Consider the following 21,425-nt stretch of genomic DNA (forward strand, 5'->3'; position numbering starts at 1 on the left):
CAGTAATCTGGCTCCAGTGTGAATAGAAAGGATTCAGATTCAGTTGCGAAGGATTGGATTGTTGCTCATCAACACACACACACACACACACACACACACACACACACACACACACACACACACACACACACACACACACACACACAGGAAACACTCAGCTTTTTATCCCAGTGTCCTTTTTTAATTCACACCTTTTTTAAAACTCTCTCCTTTCTCTCAGAGTTTCTGTTTCCTCTTCTACCTCTCCTGTCCCTCCCTCTCTCCCCCCTCCCCCTGTCTCTTTCCTTTCTCCTCGCTCAGTGAGTCGCAGTAAATCCTATTGTGATGCTAAACTGATTTTTGGACGAGACACAGAAAGAGAGAGAGAGAGGGAGAGAGAGAGGGAGAGTAGGTTTGGATTTGTGTTTGAGCAGATCTGATTCGGGCTGCCTCTCGTTCATGTGGAAATTTGATGGCCTTCTCCTCTCCGTAAACTTTTAGGACTCCTTTCAGACTCCTACGGGGTGTTTTTTAGGAGTTTCTCCGGCGGAGGAACCGCCGCTCTGCGCGCTCCAGGAATGCACTTTGCAGGAAACGCGACTCTGTGCACGGACACCTCCTGCTCTCTTCGCTCTTAACGAGGAGTTATAAATGAATGACGGCAATGCACTCGTGAAGGACAGCTCGTTTTCTTCACACCGGTCCCCCCTCCACCTCCACTTTATCCTCCTCAGGCTGAGGACATAGGAGCCGGGAGTGTGCGCTCCCCCTGGCCAGGCATGGAGAGCGGTGGCCGGGCGGGGCTCCAGCAGGCGGCGGGCGGTGGAGGAGAAGGAGGCGGCTGGGTGTTGGTGGAGGCCCGGCTGCATGGAGGAGCGCCGTGGGGCTTCACCCTGCAGGGTGGCCTGGAGCACGGAGAGCCGCTCATCATCTCCAAGGTAGGAGACAGGACGTGTGAGGCCTGCTGTGTTTGTGACCTGTTCTGCGCATGACGGGAAGCCGGAAACAGGGAAAGAGTGAATAATTATTCCAATCATATCGATTGATTTTGCATGAATCAGTGAATACTATTATTTCTAAACTGTAAATCAAATCAAATCAATTTATTTATATAGCACCTTTCACAGGATAAAAACCACAAAGTGCTTCACAGTAATATAAAACAGAAATACATAAAATACATTAATAATAAAACACAGCACAAATCTAATCTGTAACTACAGCATATCAGTGGCAGAAGTTTAAATGTATTTTAAATATATGCAGAAAAGTTATTAAAGTTGTTGTTGTTGCGAACACCTGATCAACACAGATTGCAGTTCAAAGGGGCAGTCAGGCCTTTTAGTAGCACTTGCCTCTAATTTAATGTGCTGCATGAAACAGAAGGACAATGTCTATGGAGGTGAGGCCGAGATCTTCTGATTTTTACATCCTAGCACGGGGCAGGCTTTAAAAGACACCACAGAGGTTTGGAAGATGAAGCCAATGTGGAAGAGCTTTAATTCTGCATTTTCTTTTTCTAATGACCAACAGGGGGCGACAACTCTGGTTTGAAGTCGGTTTGTATAGAAGTCTGTGGGTAATTGAGCCTAATTCTCGAATGATTTATGATCTGAATACACACTTTACTGATGATTTTATCGTTTCATTTGCTCGTTTTAAGTTTTAATAAATAGATTATGATGTTCATTTGATAAATTATGGTCCCATTAAAGGCAGAAAGGAGGATGAGGCAGGACAAAATAAACACATACATCTGTAACAGGCTCATAAAATGGTGTGATCCACATCTCACTCATTGTGTCTGGTTTCAAAACATCAAGAAGGCCATGTGGGCAGTTTTTCTCATGGACTGAGAATGATTATGTTTGTACAGACACGCGTATGTGCGTTTTGCTTTTATAAAATAAACAAACAGATAAAACGATATATTCAGGAGCAATAATCAGCTGCCTCTTCAGTAGCTTCCTCATCTCTTGGATGGGCTTTTAACTCTGCTGCAGAACAATAACCGCTGCCTGCTCCCAGCTGCAGTCTGTGAAGTGGAGTTAAAGTCTGTCCGACCCCCAGAACCGAGACTAGAAACTGCAAAGTGACATCATCGGCTGCTAGAGCAGAAACCTGACCAGCGAGAGTATATGAAACATGAGATGAGAAGGATTGCAAAATAAACTTGTGCAACCTGTGTTGGGGAAAACCTGAGCAAAAAACAGAAAAGGAAAGAAAACACATGGCTTGAGGCTTCAAAATCAAGACTTTACTGGTGACTATATCCATTCACATGTAGTCTTTGCTTTCAAGCTTCACTGTCTTTGAGGCTTTTTGCCTTAAACAAATTCAAAATAAATAAATCACTCGATGCGCCAATAATCAGTAACCCCTATAACTATGTCAGTAATGAAAGTGTTGCTCTTTACCAGCCGCTTCATTGCCCAGAATCATCCCAGACGGCAGAGAAATATGGGCCCAAGTTTGGCTACTTTTGGCAGTCATGGCTTAGTTATGGCACTGGTTAGTATTGTGTGAGCCAGACATCACAACATACTTGACCTCTAGCTCATATAAGATGGACCTCTGGGTAAGTTGAGTCAGCCTGAGTCAACACCATCAAATATGGCCCAATGAAAACTGTAGGTTTGAGCCACACTTTGGCCAAAGAGTCAGTGAAATCTGTGATGGATTTTTAATTCTTCTTCTTTTTAAAGCCAAGAAAAAAGCCCAAAACCTTTGATATCATCATTAGTAGATGACCACTTCCATCCTTACAGCCACCATCCTGGCCTCATTTTATTAAAATGCAAATCGCCAGGCTGGTACGTGCGTGCGTGCGTGTGTGTGTGTGTCTTTCTGTGAAGGTTATTCTGGGATGGAGGCCAAACACTGTAAAATAGGACAAGAATGTGAATAATGTGTTTTCCTGGTTGCTTTTGAATACAATCATGCTTTTATTTTGTGCTGTACTTTGGCTGGCGTTAGCACAGTTCTCCATGTTTGACCCCAACACCAGCATGATGTCGCGCTTCAGTTTTTTTGCGTCTCTCTTTATGTCCTGTCTCCTTTTCTGTTTGTGTGTCTCACTCATTCTCTTCCTTTTGCCGCCAACCAACCGTAAAAGAGACCTGGCACACTTTGCTTGTTTTGTATCAACGCTGTGCTGAACTGGGGTCAGAGGTCACAGCGATGGCTCTAGGAAAGTTAAACCTTCAGATTAAAACTTAATGAGTTTTAATCTGAAGGTCTCATGACCTGTGTGTGTGCCAGAGTTACACCATCAGTGTAAAGGTGAACAAAGTCTTTGCTGGGACTGAAATGTTTACTCAACCTGAAAAAGATCCAGGGCTTTATTTAGTTTTGCGTTGTGCATCTTTTAAAATGCTATTTATTGAAAATTTATTATTATGATTTAATTTAAAACTTTGTTTTTTATAAAAGACTCAAACATTTTAAGTGCACTTTTAGGATCAAAGCTAGCTTTGTTTGAGCTAAAGGTAGCTAACAAGCTACCTAGCTTACACAAAATACTGTTTTGAAAGAATAAGTCGGGCAATTCAACCAAACTTGCCATTAAGGTCACAAACCTGCCTGGATAATTTGATAAACTGGCTAACTGCACTTTGGTTGCTAACCTTAAGCAAAATCTGAGGCCTGTACTCCAAAAGGATATTACATTTTTGGCAATCTGTGTCAAGGTAATAGTCAGAGTTTTCTGTGTCATGAAAGTTGCTCTTTTTTTTTACCTGGCTAATTCACCATGGTAACAGGCTGAACACATAACTTGGTCAAATGCAGGTTATGTTCAGCGTTTTGGTTTGAGATCATTTGAAAGTGCCATGTTTTCACTGATTCTTTTATTTACAGCCTGTTTTGATGATTGCTGGTCGGATGTGTTTCATATGTCCCAGTTTTTAAGCCATATAACTTTTAAAAACCACCCAGTGAATCACAGGAATATGCATGTATTAATCTGGTGATGCAAAGATGTGTTTTTACCGTCAATTCTAATCTGCTGATAAGCCTCCTTTACACTCACAGTGTTTTCACCAGTCTCGCAGCTGTTGAACAAAACAACCTAGATGACATGATATTGAGATTTTCCAGAAAAGCAAAGACCAGTGGACTCATTTAGACCCAGCTCAGGGCTGAAGATTTATATATTATAATCTATAATCTAAAGGGTTATGCTGGTTGTGGCCAAGCAAAATACACACCAGTTAATGGTGTGTATTAAGTGTCACACTAGTCCACTGGTTCTTTTAAACAGGTTCAGTATCGGTTTTGAAGCATGAGAACATAACCTCGAATATGTCATAATGATGGCTATTTGATTTATTTCAGAACCACAGTGTTAAAAGCTGGAAATGTGAATAAAGAGGTGAGAAGTCCTTGATGAATAGATGTTGTAGTATCCCACTGTGGTAAATGTAGGATCCAGTGTTTTAGAGTTAAAGCATCAGGATATCCTCATAATTCTTTTTAAATATGTCTCTTGGGAGTACACCAGCTTCATGCAATTACAGTGAACTGGCTTACCCGTTTATATTACACTCCTGTATCCTTTAATCCTGGAACTAAAAGTCAGCATATTATATCTTCAGGATGTTTTATTTGTGTTCTTTTTTTTTTAAACACTGGCTATAATCACCTCTAAATATCCCTCAGATTAATAAATAAAGAGCACATGCCTAATCTTTAACCTCTAATGAGAGGTCAAAGGTATGGAAACTTCAGGTTTTCACAAGCTAGAGAGGCAGTGAACCTGAGTCCAGCTCTAGTTTAGAGAGAGAGTGCTTTTCCTTGGCCGAGGCCCCCCATCGCTCTCAGAGGATATTTTCCCAAATCACACAGTCTTTATTGATTAGAGGAGGTATGTTGTTTCAGTCACGGTATGAGCGGGCTGAGCCATTCTGTTTAGATATCTCGGTCTGCAGGATAATGAATTTCAGCTGGAATACCACAGTCACTGACACACACACACACTCGTGGAGTTACTGAGTGATTCTGTGGGCCTTATTTGGGTATATTTATTCCTGAAAAAGGCAAACAGTGCAGGCATGTGCATCGTTCTGCAGAGCTCGGGAATGCTTTAACACAGTTTTCCTTCACAGCTCTGAGAGGATGTTTCTTTTCCCTCACATCAGTAACGCTCATTAGATACTACTCCTTTGTGTTAATCAGCACTAGTTTAGATAAACACCTGCAACCGCGCACTAATGTTTATCTCCTCAGAGTCGGTGATTCAAGTCGCCTAGCGCAGATGGTACATGTTCATCAAAACTTTGTATTTTCCCGATGCTGCAGTTGCAGCATGTGGGTGAAGACGCATCATGTTTTTGTTGAGAAGTAACACGTGTTGTAATTCAGAAGAGCTTCAGACACTCCCTGCAAGACATTTTTGGCAGTGGTTTTAAAACTTAAAGAGTCCCAGGTGGGTGGGGTTTATTGTTTCAGAACAGAGCAAGACACTTTTGTCGATCACAGGAAAATATGTGCAAAACAAACAGAGTCATTCTCGTGTGTTTTTTACCCATCGTGGTTAATCTGACCTTTCCAAGTGCAAAGCTTAGCAGCCTCAACAGGACCAAACTGATGAGATATGTTTTCCAAAACAACTCTGCTGAGTTTAGGCTCTAAAAAATGTCTACTGCTGCTCACTTCATGCCTGATATCCAAATGTTATAGTAAATGTTGCTGTGACATCTCTAATGCTTACTTATTACGATCTAAAACAGGAATCAACAGGACAATAAGGCATCTTATCTTATCAATAATGCATCTTTCCCATCTGGGAACTCACTAGTTACACTGCTGGTTTTAGCCTCGGGAGCAAGTGGACCGGTGCCTGTTTCCTGTTCCGTGTATCACCTAAAGTTTAGAAATGCAGCTAATAAAAATCAAAATGGTCTTCAGATGACAAGCAGGGGTTTTAAGATTACATTTAGGCAAACCCAGTTCTCTTCCTGATCACCACATGCACCGTTTACCTATAGGATAACAAAGGGAAACTTTCAGAAGCTTTCAGTACCAGAACGCTCGTCCTCTGTAACTGTGCACTACTTCTAATCAATCAGTGCACTTTGACCAGATGACGCTTGTCCAGAAATATGTTGATGAGCAGCTCAGGATTTGATTGAGTTTATCTTGTGCTGAACAAGATGATGTGACTTTAAGAGGAAACACACACACACACTGATAAACAGGCAGTCGTGTGCTGTGATACTGATGCACACACAGTGACAGGCTGCTAAGGGTCATCACTGTCAGCAATGATAAAGTAGCAGGGTCACACTGATATTTACAGTGTGTGTGTATGTGTGTGTGTTAGAGAAGGAGCGTGTGGGAGTGATCAGAGACATTCGAGTCACATTTGGGTTTGCTCTGATTTTGATTTGTGCTGTAATTAAAGTGAAGGTTTACTTCAGTGTGCTATGACATGAAAAATGTATTGTATGCAGCTGGTAAAATGCCAAGTTCTTCCCCTGCTTACTGCTACCCCTGTCAGGCTTTCCAAACACGTATGCAGTTTCCAGTATGCAGCACTCAGACTGAGAGGATTAAAACACTGACGCTTCATTCAGAGACTCAACCAAACTTCACTTACAAAAAGAACCTCAACAACAGCATTTCCTGTTAACACTCATCTAATCTGTTTTTGTGTCATTAGTGCTGATTCCCTTCTAAATATAAGTACTTTATTATTTTAGACTAGTTTAGGATCATTTTAGAATATTTCCGTCTTAAGGAAATAAAAGCAAAACAAATGAAATAGGAATAAAAACTGATTAGAAATGACAAAACTATGAGAACTCTGACGTCTAGAGGAAGGAAACCTATGAAGAATTGAGAGACATACAGGATGTAAGGATCACAAACACCCAAGACCTCCTGCTCTTCCCTGCAGTGACCCTGTCCATAACACACACACACACACACACACACACACACACACACACACACACGGGAGCGAGTCCTGCCAGAACAATAGACGGCCTGATAGCAGCTGCCAGAGGAAGTGTAGCCCAACATGTTTCATCATTTTGTATGTTCAGCCTAACTCAGCACAGACACCAGTCGAAGTTCAAGGTCTTGGATCTTACAAACCTCTTAAACCTTGGCCCCTTTCAGCTCTCAGACCTTTCATTTGGAGGTCAGTACCAGGAGCAGCCTTGCGTAACGAGCTGCTGCCCCACAAACTCGGGTGCTAGGAACTCACACTTTGCAGCCGCATGTTTGGACTGCATTAGCTGATGTTGTGTGTTTGTTTGTACAGGTCGAGGAGGGCGGCAAGGCGGACAGTTTGGAGCAGCCTCTGCGGGTGGGCGATGAGATTGTCATCATCAACGACATTGAGCTGACCGGGTACCGTCAGGAGGCCGTCGCTCTGATAAAAGGATCGTACAAGACTCTGCATCTCACCGTCCGCAGGTACACACGCCAGTTGTTAAAGCTCAAACCAACAAAACTGAGGCAAACGGACCACAAACGTCTGTTTCTGAGACCGACTCAGAGCTTTCTGCAAGCACGCAGGGTGGATATTTCTCTTTCTAGCAACAGCCTGAAACCTGATAATCCCAGCAGGCGGTGGGTGAGTGTGTTTGGAGTGTAGCTTTACTTGCTGTAAATGTTGGTTTTATTCCAGCACTTGGTTTCAGCTGTGAGTTTTCAGTGCAGTAGTTTATTAAATTAAAGAAAATCTGGAATGAGTGACCAACAGTGTAGTACAAGGTTGGAGTGAGCGCAATCTGTTGCCCACGTCTAGACTTTTACCCTAAATAATTAATTATTATCTATGATAATAACAGTTCAGACAAGCACAGACTGGCTGGGGATTTGACTCAGTTGACTGTGTGTTATTAAAGGCTGTCACCATGTCAGCGATTAATAGAATTCACTTTAATGATATTACTGGATGTCCGGTATAGATGTTTTGGGAGTAACAGCTGAGTCCAGCGTGCCCAGCACACAGTTTGATTTGGGGATAGGATTTTAGCCCAAAGTGCAGCCTGTGTTCTAGGAGCCGTCATTCATGTCGTGCTGATTATTTATTATGTTGTATTATGTTGTATTACACTTACAGTGAGGTTCATAAGTTATTGGCCAAGGACACATTTTGTCATTTTGCTTCCATACACCTCCAGAGTGCAAACTTCAGGAAGCTTAATTACAACATTCTTATACTCAAACCAAAATGAGGATGAAAGACTCACCTAACTACCAAACCAAGGGCCAAACAAAAGGGCAAAATAGCACGTGAGCGCACACCTTAAATAGCTCTCATAGGTGTGGTTATTTTTATGGGCAATGTATAAAAGTTGCCCCATTTTCTCAACACGAGGGTCTGCAAGCTCATTCAAATATCAAGCACAAAAATAAGACATGCTTGTTTTCTTTGACGTTAAATATTGACATATTTAGCAGTAAACTGCATGTTATAATTATGTTGACCGCTAAGGTTTATTCTGTTTATTCTATTTGTTCTTATTTGGGAAACAAATGTCATCATTTCATGTTTTTGACATGCCAAATGAAGATAAATCGATTCAACCACATTTAAATATGGTTGGGGTATTTTGCACCTCCAGAAATATGCAACAGAGTCAGTTGCAAAAGGTTCCCTTCTCTCACAGGCAATCCTATCACTGGGTTCTCTTTTTAAATACCTGACAGTACTTTTTTTTTATGCCTGAATCCAGTTTGGGCTGGTGCAACACATCTGGCTCCAAATCTGAGCTGAACCTGAGGCTCAGCGTACTCCCGTTGTTGTCATACCTGTATGACCGTAAAGTAGGGAAAATATATAGAAATTTGTTTTTGGATTACTTCTAGAGCTCTAGATTTTTAGATCATAAAGATATGACATAAACATTTAATGAAAAGGAGAAGCAGTGTACTGAGCAGATGTGGGAAAACAGAAGTCTTGTTGAAATTGCAGTTTGTTTTCTTAAGGAGTCTTGTTTCAAATATGTATCAGAGTGACGCATTTGAAGCTATGACAGTACTGGAGTGGTTAAACTAGCCTGTTCCTGGGTCCTGTAGGTGAAGCTTCTACAATCTCCTGAAGGCATCAAACACTTCTTCACATCCGGTTAAAGGTTCATCAGACCAGGATCACATGCTGATTAGACCCATTTATGACCTCTGACATGCCCGGGTGCCAACTTCAGCACTCATTGTGTGATTAGCGCTGATGTTCAGACTTTGTCCAGCGTTTTAAAGCTAAGTCGGTTTTGAGGTTAGGCTGTATTAAAACATAAGACTGCTAAGAAGCAAACAACAATCACCCATTTAATCGTAAAATAAGGAGCAGGAGACCTCAGCAGAGGGCGTGTCGTGCCACCCAGCATCAGTGTTGAGGTTGATGCACTGCCAGGTATGTGTTTGGGTTTGGGGTGTGACTGTGAGCGAGGCCACTGTCGCTACTGCAACTTCTGTTTACTGGAAGACGCGTGAGACGCCAAACACAATGCAGGACTTTAGACTTTAGACACACACACACACACTCTGTGGGACAGATGTAAAGACACACACACAGGACTGTGGAAGGCGTGGTGACAAGGGAAGGCTGTGTGTGTGTTTTGGTCTGATTTTCTTCCTGTTTGGATCTGAAACTGTAAAAGTTGGACACTGCACAGGTTCAACATTTCATTTCTAGTCCTTATTCGATTCTGTTCTGCTCTACTCTATTGTGATGGGGCTGTACGGAGGCAAACTAGAAGGTTTGAACATTGGACCCTGGTTTGCATGTTGATGTGCAGTCAGCGTTTTTTTTTTTTTTTAGATGCTTTTTAGTGTCATGGATCAGCCCAGCAATCCATTTGATACCACAGACACAATTTGTCACGTTTTTTTCACGAGCACAGCTCTGAAAGTGCTCTGCTTTGGCTCGAAGCATATTCATGTTTGCAGCTTGTATTTTGTCCACAGAAAGCAAGAAAGTGTAAAACAAGTTTTGACTGTTCTACTTTTACCCAGACTATGATCTGTTCCAAACCAAACCAAAGTCATTCTTACGAATCAATGGACTTCAGTGACTTTAAGCAACTATAGGCAACCCTTCCCACACTGGGAATGCTAAATCAGCAGGCCCAAAAAGGTTTTTCTTAACTTTAATGCAACAGGAGCTACCGATGAGACTGGTGATTGACACATGACAGGGTACTAAATACATTAGAGGGTTATCTAGGCAGCCGCAGCAACCAAACAGAGCCAAACTTGGGTCTCTGATATGACCCCTCCACCATCACTCCCTTCAACCTTTATATGTGGACACAAATCAGTACATCTGAGCTCAAACAGAAGAAAAATGTCATCCAGAGATGCAAAAAAGTCATGCCCAGAAACACAAATCAAAAATAGATAAAAGGCTGGGACTGTGCGTTTACGTCAGATGGACCCACCTGAGTCTTGGCTGTTCTGGCTATAGGCCTGAGAAGTGTTAAAGTTCGCTGGTTCTGCAGGTGTCAGGAGTTTTAGTCTAATAATGTAATAAAGTCTGAAGGAGCTGTATCATTTTAGAACTTTTCTGTCTTATGGGAGTCTCTGTTTTGAAGCCTCAACATTATCACCACAAAATGGTGGTTATCATCTAACTACTGGGAAGTTTAGTTAGCAAGCTGGCAAAACAGACACATAGCTGCTAACGGTGTTATATGACACAAAGCTATAATATTTTTCATATAATTGCATTAAAACACAGTCCAGAAATCCAGTCCAGTTACTTGGATTACTGTGATGCCAACCAGTTTTGAAGCCTCAACACCGGCCTTCTGGCTGCTGCCAGGTTTCTGGAACCATTAGTGACCATATTTAGAGACAAGGGATTGAATGATAATCCCATAAAAAATGGTCTAGCACCTTAAACTTTACTGAAAAACCTACTAAAGTGATTTTCATCAGAGCAGGTGAAGCCTACCTTGAGTCAGCCTCAAGTGGACATTAGAGGAACTGCAGATTTTGGACACGTTTTTCGGGGGAGGGGGGGGGTTGGTACTTTTCACCTTTACCTTTTGCCATGACTTGTGTAGGTTTCTTTCTTTGTGTTACTTCCCGTAATGTTGATCCAAGGAAAGAAAAGTTTGAATGTGTATTCTTTCTCAGCCTAACACTAGGATTAGGGTTTGTCTTGTTTTGGGAGAAGCATTCATCACCTCCTCCTGCAGCTCCTCCATCGTCTCCAGCTGCAAAGCAACAGCCTCTCGGTGGGGTAATAAAGATTTATTGAGCTGATGGTTATTACCGCAGAAGACCAAAGTCTCTGTTTGTGTGTATGCGTGTCCTTTATCCGGAAGGCATTATAAAACTATGTGTGTGACTTTAGCGGGTATTAGCTGCTTTTATTGTTGGTATTGTGTGTGTGTGTCCTCCATCCTTGGTGTCAGTCAGACAAAAGGCGCATGATGTCGACACCAAACGCACCTGTCAGACCACGCCTTCTTTGTCTCTCCTTACGACTTTCTCTCCTCCATACCTGACTGTGCTCGATCTGATTGGTGCCTTCAGGTGAGCCCTGATTGGCTTGGAGACACAAAAGCAAAGAGAGACACACACGCAAACACACACTCAGAAGCACAGACATTCAGAGGGAATCATGCCATTAGTGTACTCACAACAAGCTGAAAACAAAGCAGAAGAATTTCAGAGGAGCTGCCCGTCAGAGCTGTAAGTGTATGTAAGTGTGTTTTCTATAAGTAGTGAGAACAAATGAAGCAGACTTTAAGTTAAATTTGTATTTAAGTAAAGATGGCTGATGTCATTTCAAACTTTAGAGTTTCAATGTGACTATTGTGATATAAAGCCAGCATATGAGGGTTTAATTTAAATCCATGTAGTTTAACTCCTTAGTTATAGTGTCATGTTCTCCAAGCTTTGGGGAACATGATTAGACAACACTTAATTGTTTTTCAGTCTGACAGGCTTCAGTAGGTAACGCCCATTCCAGATTATTGTACTTGGAAACTTGAAAAGCCTTTAAATGCCTGGAGGGTGTTTGTTTTCAGTGGAATGTTTTTTGGCTCTGGGAGATTTCTCAGATTAAAGGTACTTTCTTGTACATTGTTGTGTTTAAAAATTGTTTAAAACCTGCTGATACTAACTAAAGCAATCGAAAGCTACCTATGCAAAATATGTTTGTTGTATCGAAGAGATAACCCCTGAAGTCAAAGCAGGGCTGTACTGCACATTAGTGCAATACCAATTTGAACCACAAGATGGTGCAGCGAGTCAAATGGGTGGGGCTAAAAAGAGATAATGAATGTTAAACAGCAGCAAACATCCATAGACATCTTGCTAGTAAAATGTTGCCCCTAGTGGTAAAAGTTGTATTTAAATTATTAGAGAGTACCTGGAATCCAGATGTGGGTAATACGGGCAAGTAAAGAATCGTGAGTAGAGATCTTTGAGAAAAATCTTTTTGTCATGATGTGAAGTGTCTGTTCGGTTATTTCCTGTTTTATTTTCTATTCATTGGTTCTTCACTTGGTAGTTTTCTTGGGACAGCCTCACCTGTGTTGTATTTGTCAGTTCCTGTTTTATGTTCTTTTTTTGTTCACACGTAGGCCTTCGTGAGGCCTAGAGACTCGTTGGCAACCACTGATCAATAGGGAAAACTATTTAGCAACAGTTAGCAAGTGGTTGCCAGAGGTAATTGCTATGAAATCAGTTGCTGAGGCCTCATTTATGCAGGCTTTGAGACCAGTTGGTGACCTCTGGAAGAATTTCCTGACTGCTTGGTGACAATTGCTTTGGTTGCTAGCAAGTTGCCATGGTTGACACTAGTAGCACTTGGGACTTGTCTCCAAATATTCTTTTTGCTTTATCGTTTTGTTTTGTTTTTTGTCTTGGTTCATGCAGATAGTGACATTCGATTATGTGAACATTACCAACAACCAACTGGAGTGTTTGTCTCTCTGGTCTCTCAGTCAGTGCGATGTATTCTCTGTTTCTTCCTGAGCTGTGTGAACTGTTGCATACATGCAACAGTTTATTCAACAGCTTTTCTTCTTGTAAATTTCCACAAACAGTAGATGAGAGATAATGTTAGAAGGAATCTAGTGGTAGTTTTGCAGAAGATCCACAGTCTTTCCAAAAGCTTAACTTCTATGTCTAAAAACTTACGGATTATTGTTAAGGTCATTGGTTGCTGACTCAGAACTCTGGATTCTCTTAAATTACGCATATAGAAGTATAACCTGCAGGGATATAAGTCAAAGTCATCGATTTTTAAGCATTTTTCTGTCACATTTTACTGGTGATTACAGATTTGGGGGAGTTGACTCTCTCCTTATTCATCAAAATATTCATTTTGGTGTCAGAATCACTGTCTAGAGTGGCAGGAATTGCTTCTAAATGGGATCACTTGCATATATGCTGATGTTATTAACTGAATCTTTGACCATGCCTAATATGAACAGCCATCAATGCAACAGTATAGATATACATGAAAGAAAAAAGGGCTAATCTTAACAGGTTTGTTTGAATATACCAGTGAAATGGTGCATTGTGGTGACTGGGCTGTTTTTGTTAAGATTTGTTTTCTACAGTTTCGTTTACACGTGAGGGTCCTCCTCTATGTTGGGCCCCTGGATGCAAACTGATGTAGATCAGACTGAATGCGAGCTGGGTCCAGGCCGTACGAAACTGCCACATGTAACGCTTCTCAGAGGGAGGTACTTCAAGTATTTCTCAGCAAACAACAGATGGGTCTAGTGACATCACAGAGTCTTGTCATCACCACTGGGTTGCTGGGAAACGAACTGCACCAATGTGCTGAGCGGGTGAATATGTTGGTGTTTGTCGAGACATAGTGCCAGCGTGTACCTCTAGTAGACTCTATTTAAAAAATGGACGTTTGGCTGAATACGTGACAATTTGTCTGTTAATTAAGTTGATTTTCTTAACGTCCCCCTAATTCCAGTCTTTATGCTGAGCTCGCTTGACTCCTATTGTGTATTTGACACATAGACACTGTAAAAATTCTTAGCCTTGTGTCATTTTTGTCATTTTCCTTTATAGTTTTGTGTAGAAAAGGAGCTAGTTTAGCTTCCCAGGAAGTTTAATGTCTCCACACATTAAACCCAGAGGAGCTTGTTCTGCTCTTGGATTGAGTTTGGATTGGACAAGCAACTTTGGGTTGTGGGTTGTGAAGGTTGTGACACTGGCCACTCAAAGGTTTTTTCTTAATGAACTTCCTTATTGTGCGTGTGCGTGCGTGTGCATCCACAGTGGAGCATGTGTGTAGCGAGTGTGTAGATCTTTTTTGTTCTTCTTTTAATTGATACCTGACACTTGCTTTCCTCATGAGTAAGGTAATATTATCGGGGCTTACCCCTGCTGTGTGTGTTTATGTGTGTGTGTTACCTGTATTACCTTTACTACTACTCCCCTTACGTCTTGCAGCTGCTGTACCTGCGTTTTGTCTTCTAATCTCCAGTAAGCAGCGGCGTGCACTTAAGCAGTGTTACATTACACATGAGGAAAAGCTTTTATTTCCCCTTAGGCAAAAAACCAAAAAAAACACAGAGTGCATACAGGAGGCGCTTGCTGGGTGAAGTGCATCGATCATGTTCAGGGCTTTTTCAGAAAGGGGGAAAAAAACTCTAGTCACTGTTTAGTTGCATTCCTGCTGGATGCTACAATGTCAAGGCCACTGCAGGTGTGTCTTTTTCTATGGCTGCTTTTCCTAAAATAATCTTTACTCTGTGGAAAATTCAGGAAAATGCCAAATCTGTGCTTCTCCAACAGGATTAATAATCTACAGCCTAGTACCAGCTCTGTGATGATTTTTTTTTCTTGGCATAAAGTTGAGCATATTTTCCATCATTGTCTGCCAGAAAACATCAGAGAAACACAGACTTAATAGATTGGAGTACTTTTAAAGGAACTGATTACATAGCTGATATTTTAAATTACAGTTAAAGCTAAATATAACAAACTGCAATGTCCTTAAAGTCTCTTTTATAAGATAACTAACATAGATAGATAGATAGATAGATAGATAGATAGATAGATATGAATGAAGTTGTTCTCTGCATTGGCCAGAGGAAGAATCATGATCACTCATGATTTTTCCTTTTGCTGCAGTGTTAATGATGAAGCCGTCCTTAGCATTAACATGCATGGTTACTCTTGTTAGACAGTTGGGTACTCTTGGACAACGACCCAGCAGTGCTGTGTCTGTCCTGAGCCGCCTTTACTGTCCGTCCTGTTGCTTTAATGTCTGCAACGTCTTTGTGACTCCAGGTACTTTGTGGTCGTCTCCTTTGTTATTTCTCCTTGTGGGTTCCAGGTCAGAGCCTGTATTGTAATGTTGGTTGTTGGCTTTCTCGTGGTATAACTGAGCTGCCCCCATCTCCTTCTCAAGATCTGCTGCCACAACTTAATGCTGCTTATTATTAAGGCCAGATTTGTAAGGCCAGACCTTACAAATACTGCCTGGGCCTTGCTGATTCGGCATCTGTCCCACCTGCTTGTCTCACGCTGCCAGTCTACATGAAGGGCTTTAGTTTAGTGTATTTTAACCCAACCACAGTTTTTTGGTTCATAGCCTTAGACCGTCAGGCCTGTCTTTCTGAGGTTTAGACTTCACGGCTGATTTACCTCTGCGGTAAGTCTTTGTAGAGCCTGCGATGTGACCCTTGTAAGTGGTCAACACTGTTGCCAGCATTCATGCTAGTTGATGGTGTTAATTACCTTGTGGTTGTGTCGTAGTGTTTTGTACACATTGGCAGCCACGACAGAAACAATAAAAACCTGGAACTTTTCCCCCCGCTGGGTCCCCGCTTTTTGTTGTGGCCTTTTGCTTTATTCTTTTCTTCTTTTGTCTATTAAGCTTTTCCACTTTTTGTACATGTCTTCACATCCAATAGTTTCTGCAGTTTCCTGTGGACTCAAATTGTGGTCATAAATATTCTGTACTCGTAAATCAAATGCGTAGTTGTGAACTGAGTTTTGTAACCTTGTAAACCAGTAGGGTTGCCAACCGTCCCTTAAAATACGGAATCGTCCCGTATTTCGAAACAAAAGTACACGTCCCGTATTGAGCTAATAAGGGACGCACTTTGTCCCGTAATACAGTGAGAATCAAAAGTAGTCTATAACTTTTAATGGAATTAACGGTTTGTTTGAAAACATAATTCCCAGCCCCTCTCCTGCTTTGTGACCAATGAGCTGACAGCACACTTACGAGTATGACAATTCAGATTACCGCTCATCTCATTGGTCAAGGAAAGGTCGCTTACGGAGAAAATACCGGAAGACAACAGATGACCACAACAAGAAGCATGGCCAACAGGGAAACAAACGCCGACACTGCGGTGCAAGTCTCGGACGACAGTAGACCTAAAGCTGGGCAGACACTGTGCGATTTTTTTCAGTCACGTTATTCAGCTCCTGCTCAAACTGCACGATTGACTCGCAGGGGTTAGACGTTGGTAGGTCACGATGCAGGGTCTCACACTATACCGCCCGATGCTCTGATGCGACCTGAGTGCGCACACTGTGCCTCCATAACATGAAGGTTATAACAGAAAATCTGTCGCGCTCTCTCTCTCCGTCTTTCACTCACACAGACACACCACCACCATCAACTTTGCTAAATTGCTAATGAAAAACATTGATCGGGCAGCTGTGATTGAGCAGCAATGTAAATCCAACTATTTTCACGGTTGTGTGCCTCCATTGCTTGTGTCCAGATCACACGCTGCACAGCCGTGCTGCTCCGTCTTTTACACCAACGTTTACGTGTTTGCGCGCGAGCAGTGTGAGCGCCTGTGGTGACACCCTCACGAGCGATTGATGATCGGGAGCTGGTCGTGAGGTGTTAATCACTTCTCGTTACCCCACGTATACTACACGACGCACGATGAAGGCCAAAATCGGTCCGATCACTCAAAAATCGGCTCAAAATGGGCCTAAAATCGCACAGTGTGAGCCCAGCATTAGAGCAGCAATGTTTGTTCAGAGAAAGGGAAAAATGGGAAAAGGAAAACACCTGGCTGGAAAAAGTTAATATGGGCATGTGCAGTGAATATCAGCGCTATGTGGCCAGAAGTGTGATAATATAACTTATTTTGTGTAATAAACAACTGTAAGGATAGATGATTACAACAAATTGATGACTAATACATAAAAGTAATACATAGATGAATAATGATGATGAGTTAAGATGCGTAATCATGGGAACAAGCGGGTTTACAAACAGGAGCAGCTGATTAGCATTAAGCCAATTGTACTAAATGCACTAAATGTGCACTGTTACAAGAATGTTTTTCTTTCTATTGTTTTCTATTATTTTAAGTTAAGCAGGACAGAGTTCTTTTAAAGAAAGATTTACTTATATTCTCAAAAGTTAAGCATGACAGGCTTCTGTTTAAGAAAGAGACCTGTTTTATTGTGTTAATGTTGTCATTTTGAGCTAAAAAATAAATGGCTAAATGATCATTTGTTTCACATGTGTTCATATCACAAAGAATACACATCTACTTAAATCAAATTCAAGTCAAATGGTTAAAAAAATAATTTCACACACAAAAAAAGAGCTAGAAAATTCACCACACTGGGAAGGGTGAAGACAACTGGGTCGCCCGGCCCTGGCCATGAGGTGTCCCTTATTTATTTTTCAGGGAGTTGGCAACCCTATAAACCAGAAATCTGAAAATTTTATGTTTGTGCATCTATCGATGAAAGTTTGTGTGTTTGTAAAAAATATTTACACAAGTTACAATTTATTTATTTTTTGTTAAGTTCTGGTTACAGATACAAAGCGAAAAACTCTTTGTAAAACTATGCGCTCAAGTTCCCTCGCTTGTGTGTGAGTTTCAACTTGCAAGAACAAATTTGACCAGATTTTTCTTCCTTTCAGCTGATTGGTCAATGTCATGTCAATCACAAGTGTAACAATCCAATCTGAGAACAGATGCGTTTGGCTGTCGGAGGGGCGTTTTACTGAGCTTCAGGACCTGGAAGGGTAAATGCCCTTTCACGTGCCAGCGTTTTCCTTCATCACCACACAGGAAAACAGTCTGTGCGTGTCTGAGTTCGGTGATTTTCTTTGTCACAGGTTTACGTGCTTATACAGGGACCTCCAGAGCCTTTTCAACAGATCTGTGGACATCAGGGGGACAGCAGTGTTGTGGAAATGAAACACTCTTCACTAGTCGGGATAGTTATAAAGCTTTCTTCGTTCTGAATGAGTGATACGTGATATGTTTTTATTGAACATTTGAACAAAATTCAACACAAACTCTTGTAGAGGATATAAAGCCAGAGATGTACATCTTTTGAAACGACAAGAAGCAGGCGCATCTAGTACACACAGACGTGCCGCAAAATAATGACAGAGCTCTGCGGCCAGCGCAACTAATTTTGCATCCTTCGCTCTGAGTTAGCGGTGAGCGCAGCGCATGCCGCGTCCGTTGTGAAAGGGCCTTTATGCTGCACAGCAGAATCCATTCAGGGGGATAACATGGTGCTCGATTCTCAGTCCTGATACTATCAGAGCTGATTCAGTGTTATCAGTGACAGCACCGGTGTGGATGAGTGTGTATTTTCTGTATGCGTTTGTTCTGGCAGTGTCTTCCTTGGTGCATACGCTGCAGTTGGTCGGTGCTTTGTTGAGCAGGTTTGGCCACAGTCTCTTCCTGTTGTTCTCTGTAATATTTGCATGTGCTTTGTTTCGTGCTGATTGAGTCTCTTAGACTGAATTCAAAACCGATGGAGAAAAACAAAATCCTGCTCTTCTGGGAGGGACATAAACCAGAACACGAGATAATAAAATCTGCAACAGCCTTTTGCTTGTTGTGTTTTTAATAGAGATGGCACAATACCACTTTTTTATGTCCGATACCGATACCGATATCATAAATTTGGATATCTGCCGATACCGATATGGATCCGATATAGTGTATTTTTTAATCAATAAAACAGTTTTTTTAATATCTTGCTGCTTTTTGTATAAGTTTATACTCAAGTAAAAAAAAAAAAAACACTAAACCTATTCTGTTATACCTACATGCAAAAAATACACTGCACCCAAAATATTTCATAGTTCAGCAATACTGATCAATCTAATAAACTTAAACCTACTTCATCCTTCCTATTCTGGTATTTTAAAGAGAACTTAGCAGAAATATTAAGCAACCTAACTAATAGGGTTCTAAAGCTCCCAGCAAAAAAAAAATAATTAGGGAACCACCCACCCTCCTCCTCATGATGCTTAATTGACGTAATCAACTATAATTTGATGCAGTGTGGGGGAAAAAATACACAGAAATCAATTATTTTTCAAGAATAATTAAATGGATTCAACATCGTTCTTCAGCAAAATTGCAGATTGAAATGGTATCTTTCCAAAGGAAAAAGTACTATAGCTTACTAGGGTATATTGGACTTAATAGTTACTATATACAGTAATAGACTTCTATACATTTTACATCAGATTAAAACTTTGGGTGTAAGATTCAGATAATTGTTTATTAAAAGCTAGACATTTAAAATGACAATAAGAAAGAAAAGTATGTCTTTGTGCCCCCTTTTCCCTGTTCATGCCCTATCGGCCCCCCTGGCTAAACTTTGCTAGATCCGCCCCTGCACAGTTACCAGCCGTCAGCTACCTAGAAAAGGATCCTGGTGTAGAAAGTAATAATAAATAAATTCTAACAACAGCTTATCAAAGTTAAACGTGCTGCTGTCGTTCAGCCGCTGGTTTCTTCTTTCTGGCGCGAAGTGGGCGATAAACAAACAAGAGAGACAGACTCGCGACAGAAAAGCCGATTAGCTGATCATTGATCAGTTTCATGATTGAAGTAACAGCAGGAGAGGGAGGGAGAGAGAAGAGGCAGTCGCTCCATATATCGGTTGTTAAGCTTAACGCTGGAATGCTTTACAAACATTCAGAGATGAACTTACACACTTGCTTTACTTCTCTCTGGGATAACTTTCTCGGAGATGAAATGCCGGGTTGCTAGCGAGGCTACAAATACACACAGCCGCTCTATCACGTGACCCGTACTGCTGCGATCTGCTATGGTTATGAGCAGAGTTACGCCATGTCGCAAGTTTTGTGAGGTGCTATTTTGATATTTAATGGATTGGATTACATTTTTTTTATTTTTCTCCGATATCCGATCCAGTAATTTACGTCCAGTAATTTACGTCAGTACCTCTAGTTTTTAATAGCGTTTATTTGTCCTGCATGTCTTTATTGTCACTTCACACGGAGGGATGAAAGGGCTGGTTTTATGAGAGCAGAGAAAGTGTATGTAGGGAGGAGATCGGGGTGGAGTGATGGTTCCTAACTTACTTTTTTTTTCTTACATTGACAACAGAGCTCCCCTGAATTTAACAAACACTGATGATTGTCTAAATCAAAACTTTTGTTTGATTTTAAATAATTTTGTCCGTAGTAGTTCTAGCATATATGATATTATTTTTCACTGAAATGATAGCAGCAGAGGCGTGTTTAAAGGGGGGTTTAGGGTGTTCCTGCATCCAGGTTTTTATAACGTGAAATATTGTAATAATATTCTACATTTTTAACACATTTGTAAATTTAAGTTAAAAAAAATCTGCCTCATATGCCTCCCATTGGTTTCGTCCATTGCCTGCCTCCCCGCAACTCCTCAACACCTCATTTAAAAAGCTGCGCCCATGCTCCCGCTCATAGATCATACCATTCTTTCTGTGGTACAATGATTAATGTTTATTTCACACTTTTAAGGTTTGAGGTTCAGACCTGCTGGAGTTTGCATGTCCTCCCTTTTCTTTTCCTGCATGTGTTTTTCCGACTTCCTCCCACAGTCCAGACACATCAGTTAGCTCTTGATTCTATAATGTCCAGCTCAAAAGGTTAAACTGTATAAAATAATAGATAAATGAGACAGGGGTTAAAATCTGAGAGCAATAGATAAATTCCAGTCCATTTTCATTATTCCAATTCATTTTGAGCAAATTTTGAGTACATTTTCAGAACACTGCCCAGTTAAAACCGGGATGCCTATCCAGTCTTTAAGTCTGATGTCATTAGCTGTTTCCAGGTCCAAACACCGCTTCAGGTCCCAAAGTCAAATGAACACTGCAGCATCACTGAGAGTTACAAACTGTCTAAATTCTTTCATCTTTAATAAAATGATCAGTGTGGCTGCTCTACCAGGTGTAACAATTAAGTTTAACATCCAGGCATCCATGAAAACAGAATGTATTAAATTTAGCGGAGTTAGAAGTTAGCTCACTAGTTTTCGCCTAAACATGATATAGCATGACTGAGAGATTTCTGAAAGATTCAAACGTACAGCTCTGCTATCACTTCCAACATAAATTAAGACAGAAAACTAAACAGAAATGACGTTTGTAGGGTTACTGAAGTTGGGCTAGCTGATATATAATGATGTGCTACGCAATCGCTAGCTACACAGCTATGTTAGCATAACATAAACAGTGAAGCTGGAGGATGAACG

General features: G+C 41.2%; 1 protein-coding gene across 3 annotated transcripts in view; it reads left to right on the forward strand.

Moving 5' to 3' along the window:
• The first annotated feature begins 270 nt into the window (after window positions 1-270).
• shroom3 (shroom family member 3) overlaps window positions 271-21,425 on the forward strand; it is a 78,681-nt gene continuing 57,526 nt past the window's right edge. Inside the window, exons 1-2 of one of the 3 annotated variants that reach the window (XM_076886266.1) lie at window positions 271-917; window positions 7,247-7,401. In XM_076886266.1, the coding sequence (XP_076742381.1) occupies window positions 759-917; window positions 7,247-7,401 (314 nt within the window). In that variant the 5' untranslated portion in view covers window positions 271-758. Of the gene's footprint in view, window positions 918-7,046; window positions 7,124-7,246; window positions 7,402-11,504; window positions 11,635-21,425 lie in introns of those variants that run through there. The other 2 variants (XM_076886268.1, XM_076886267.1) reach the window with 2 other exon arrangements.

This window comes from Maylandia zebra, linkage group LG7 (genome assembly GCF_041146795.1).
Source record: "Maylandia zebra isolate NMK-2024a linkage group LG7, Mzebra_GT3a, whole genome shotgun sequence".
Classification (NCBI taxonomy): Eukaryota; Metazoa; Chordata; class Actinopteri; order Cichliformes; family Cichlidae; genus Maylandia; species Maylandia zebra.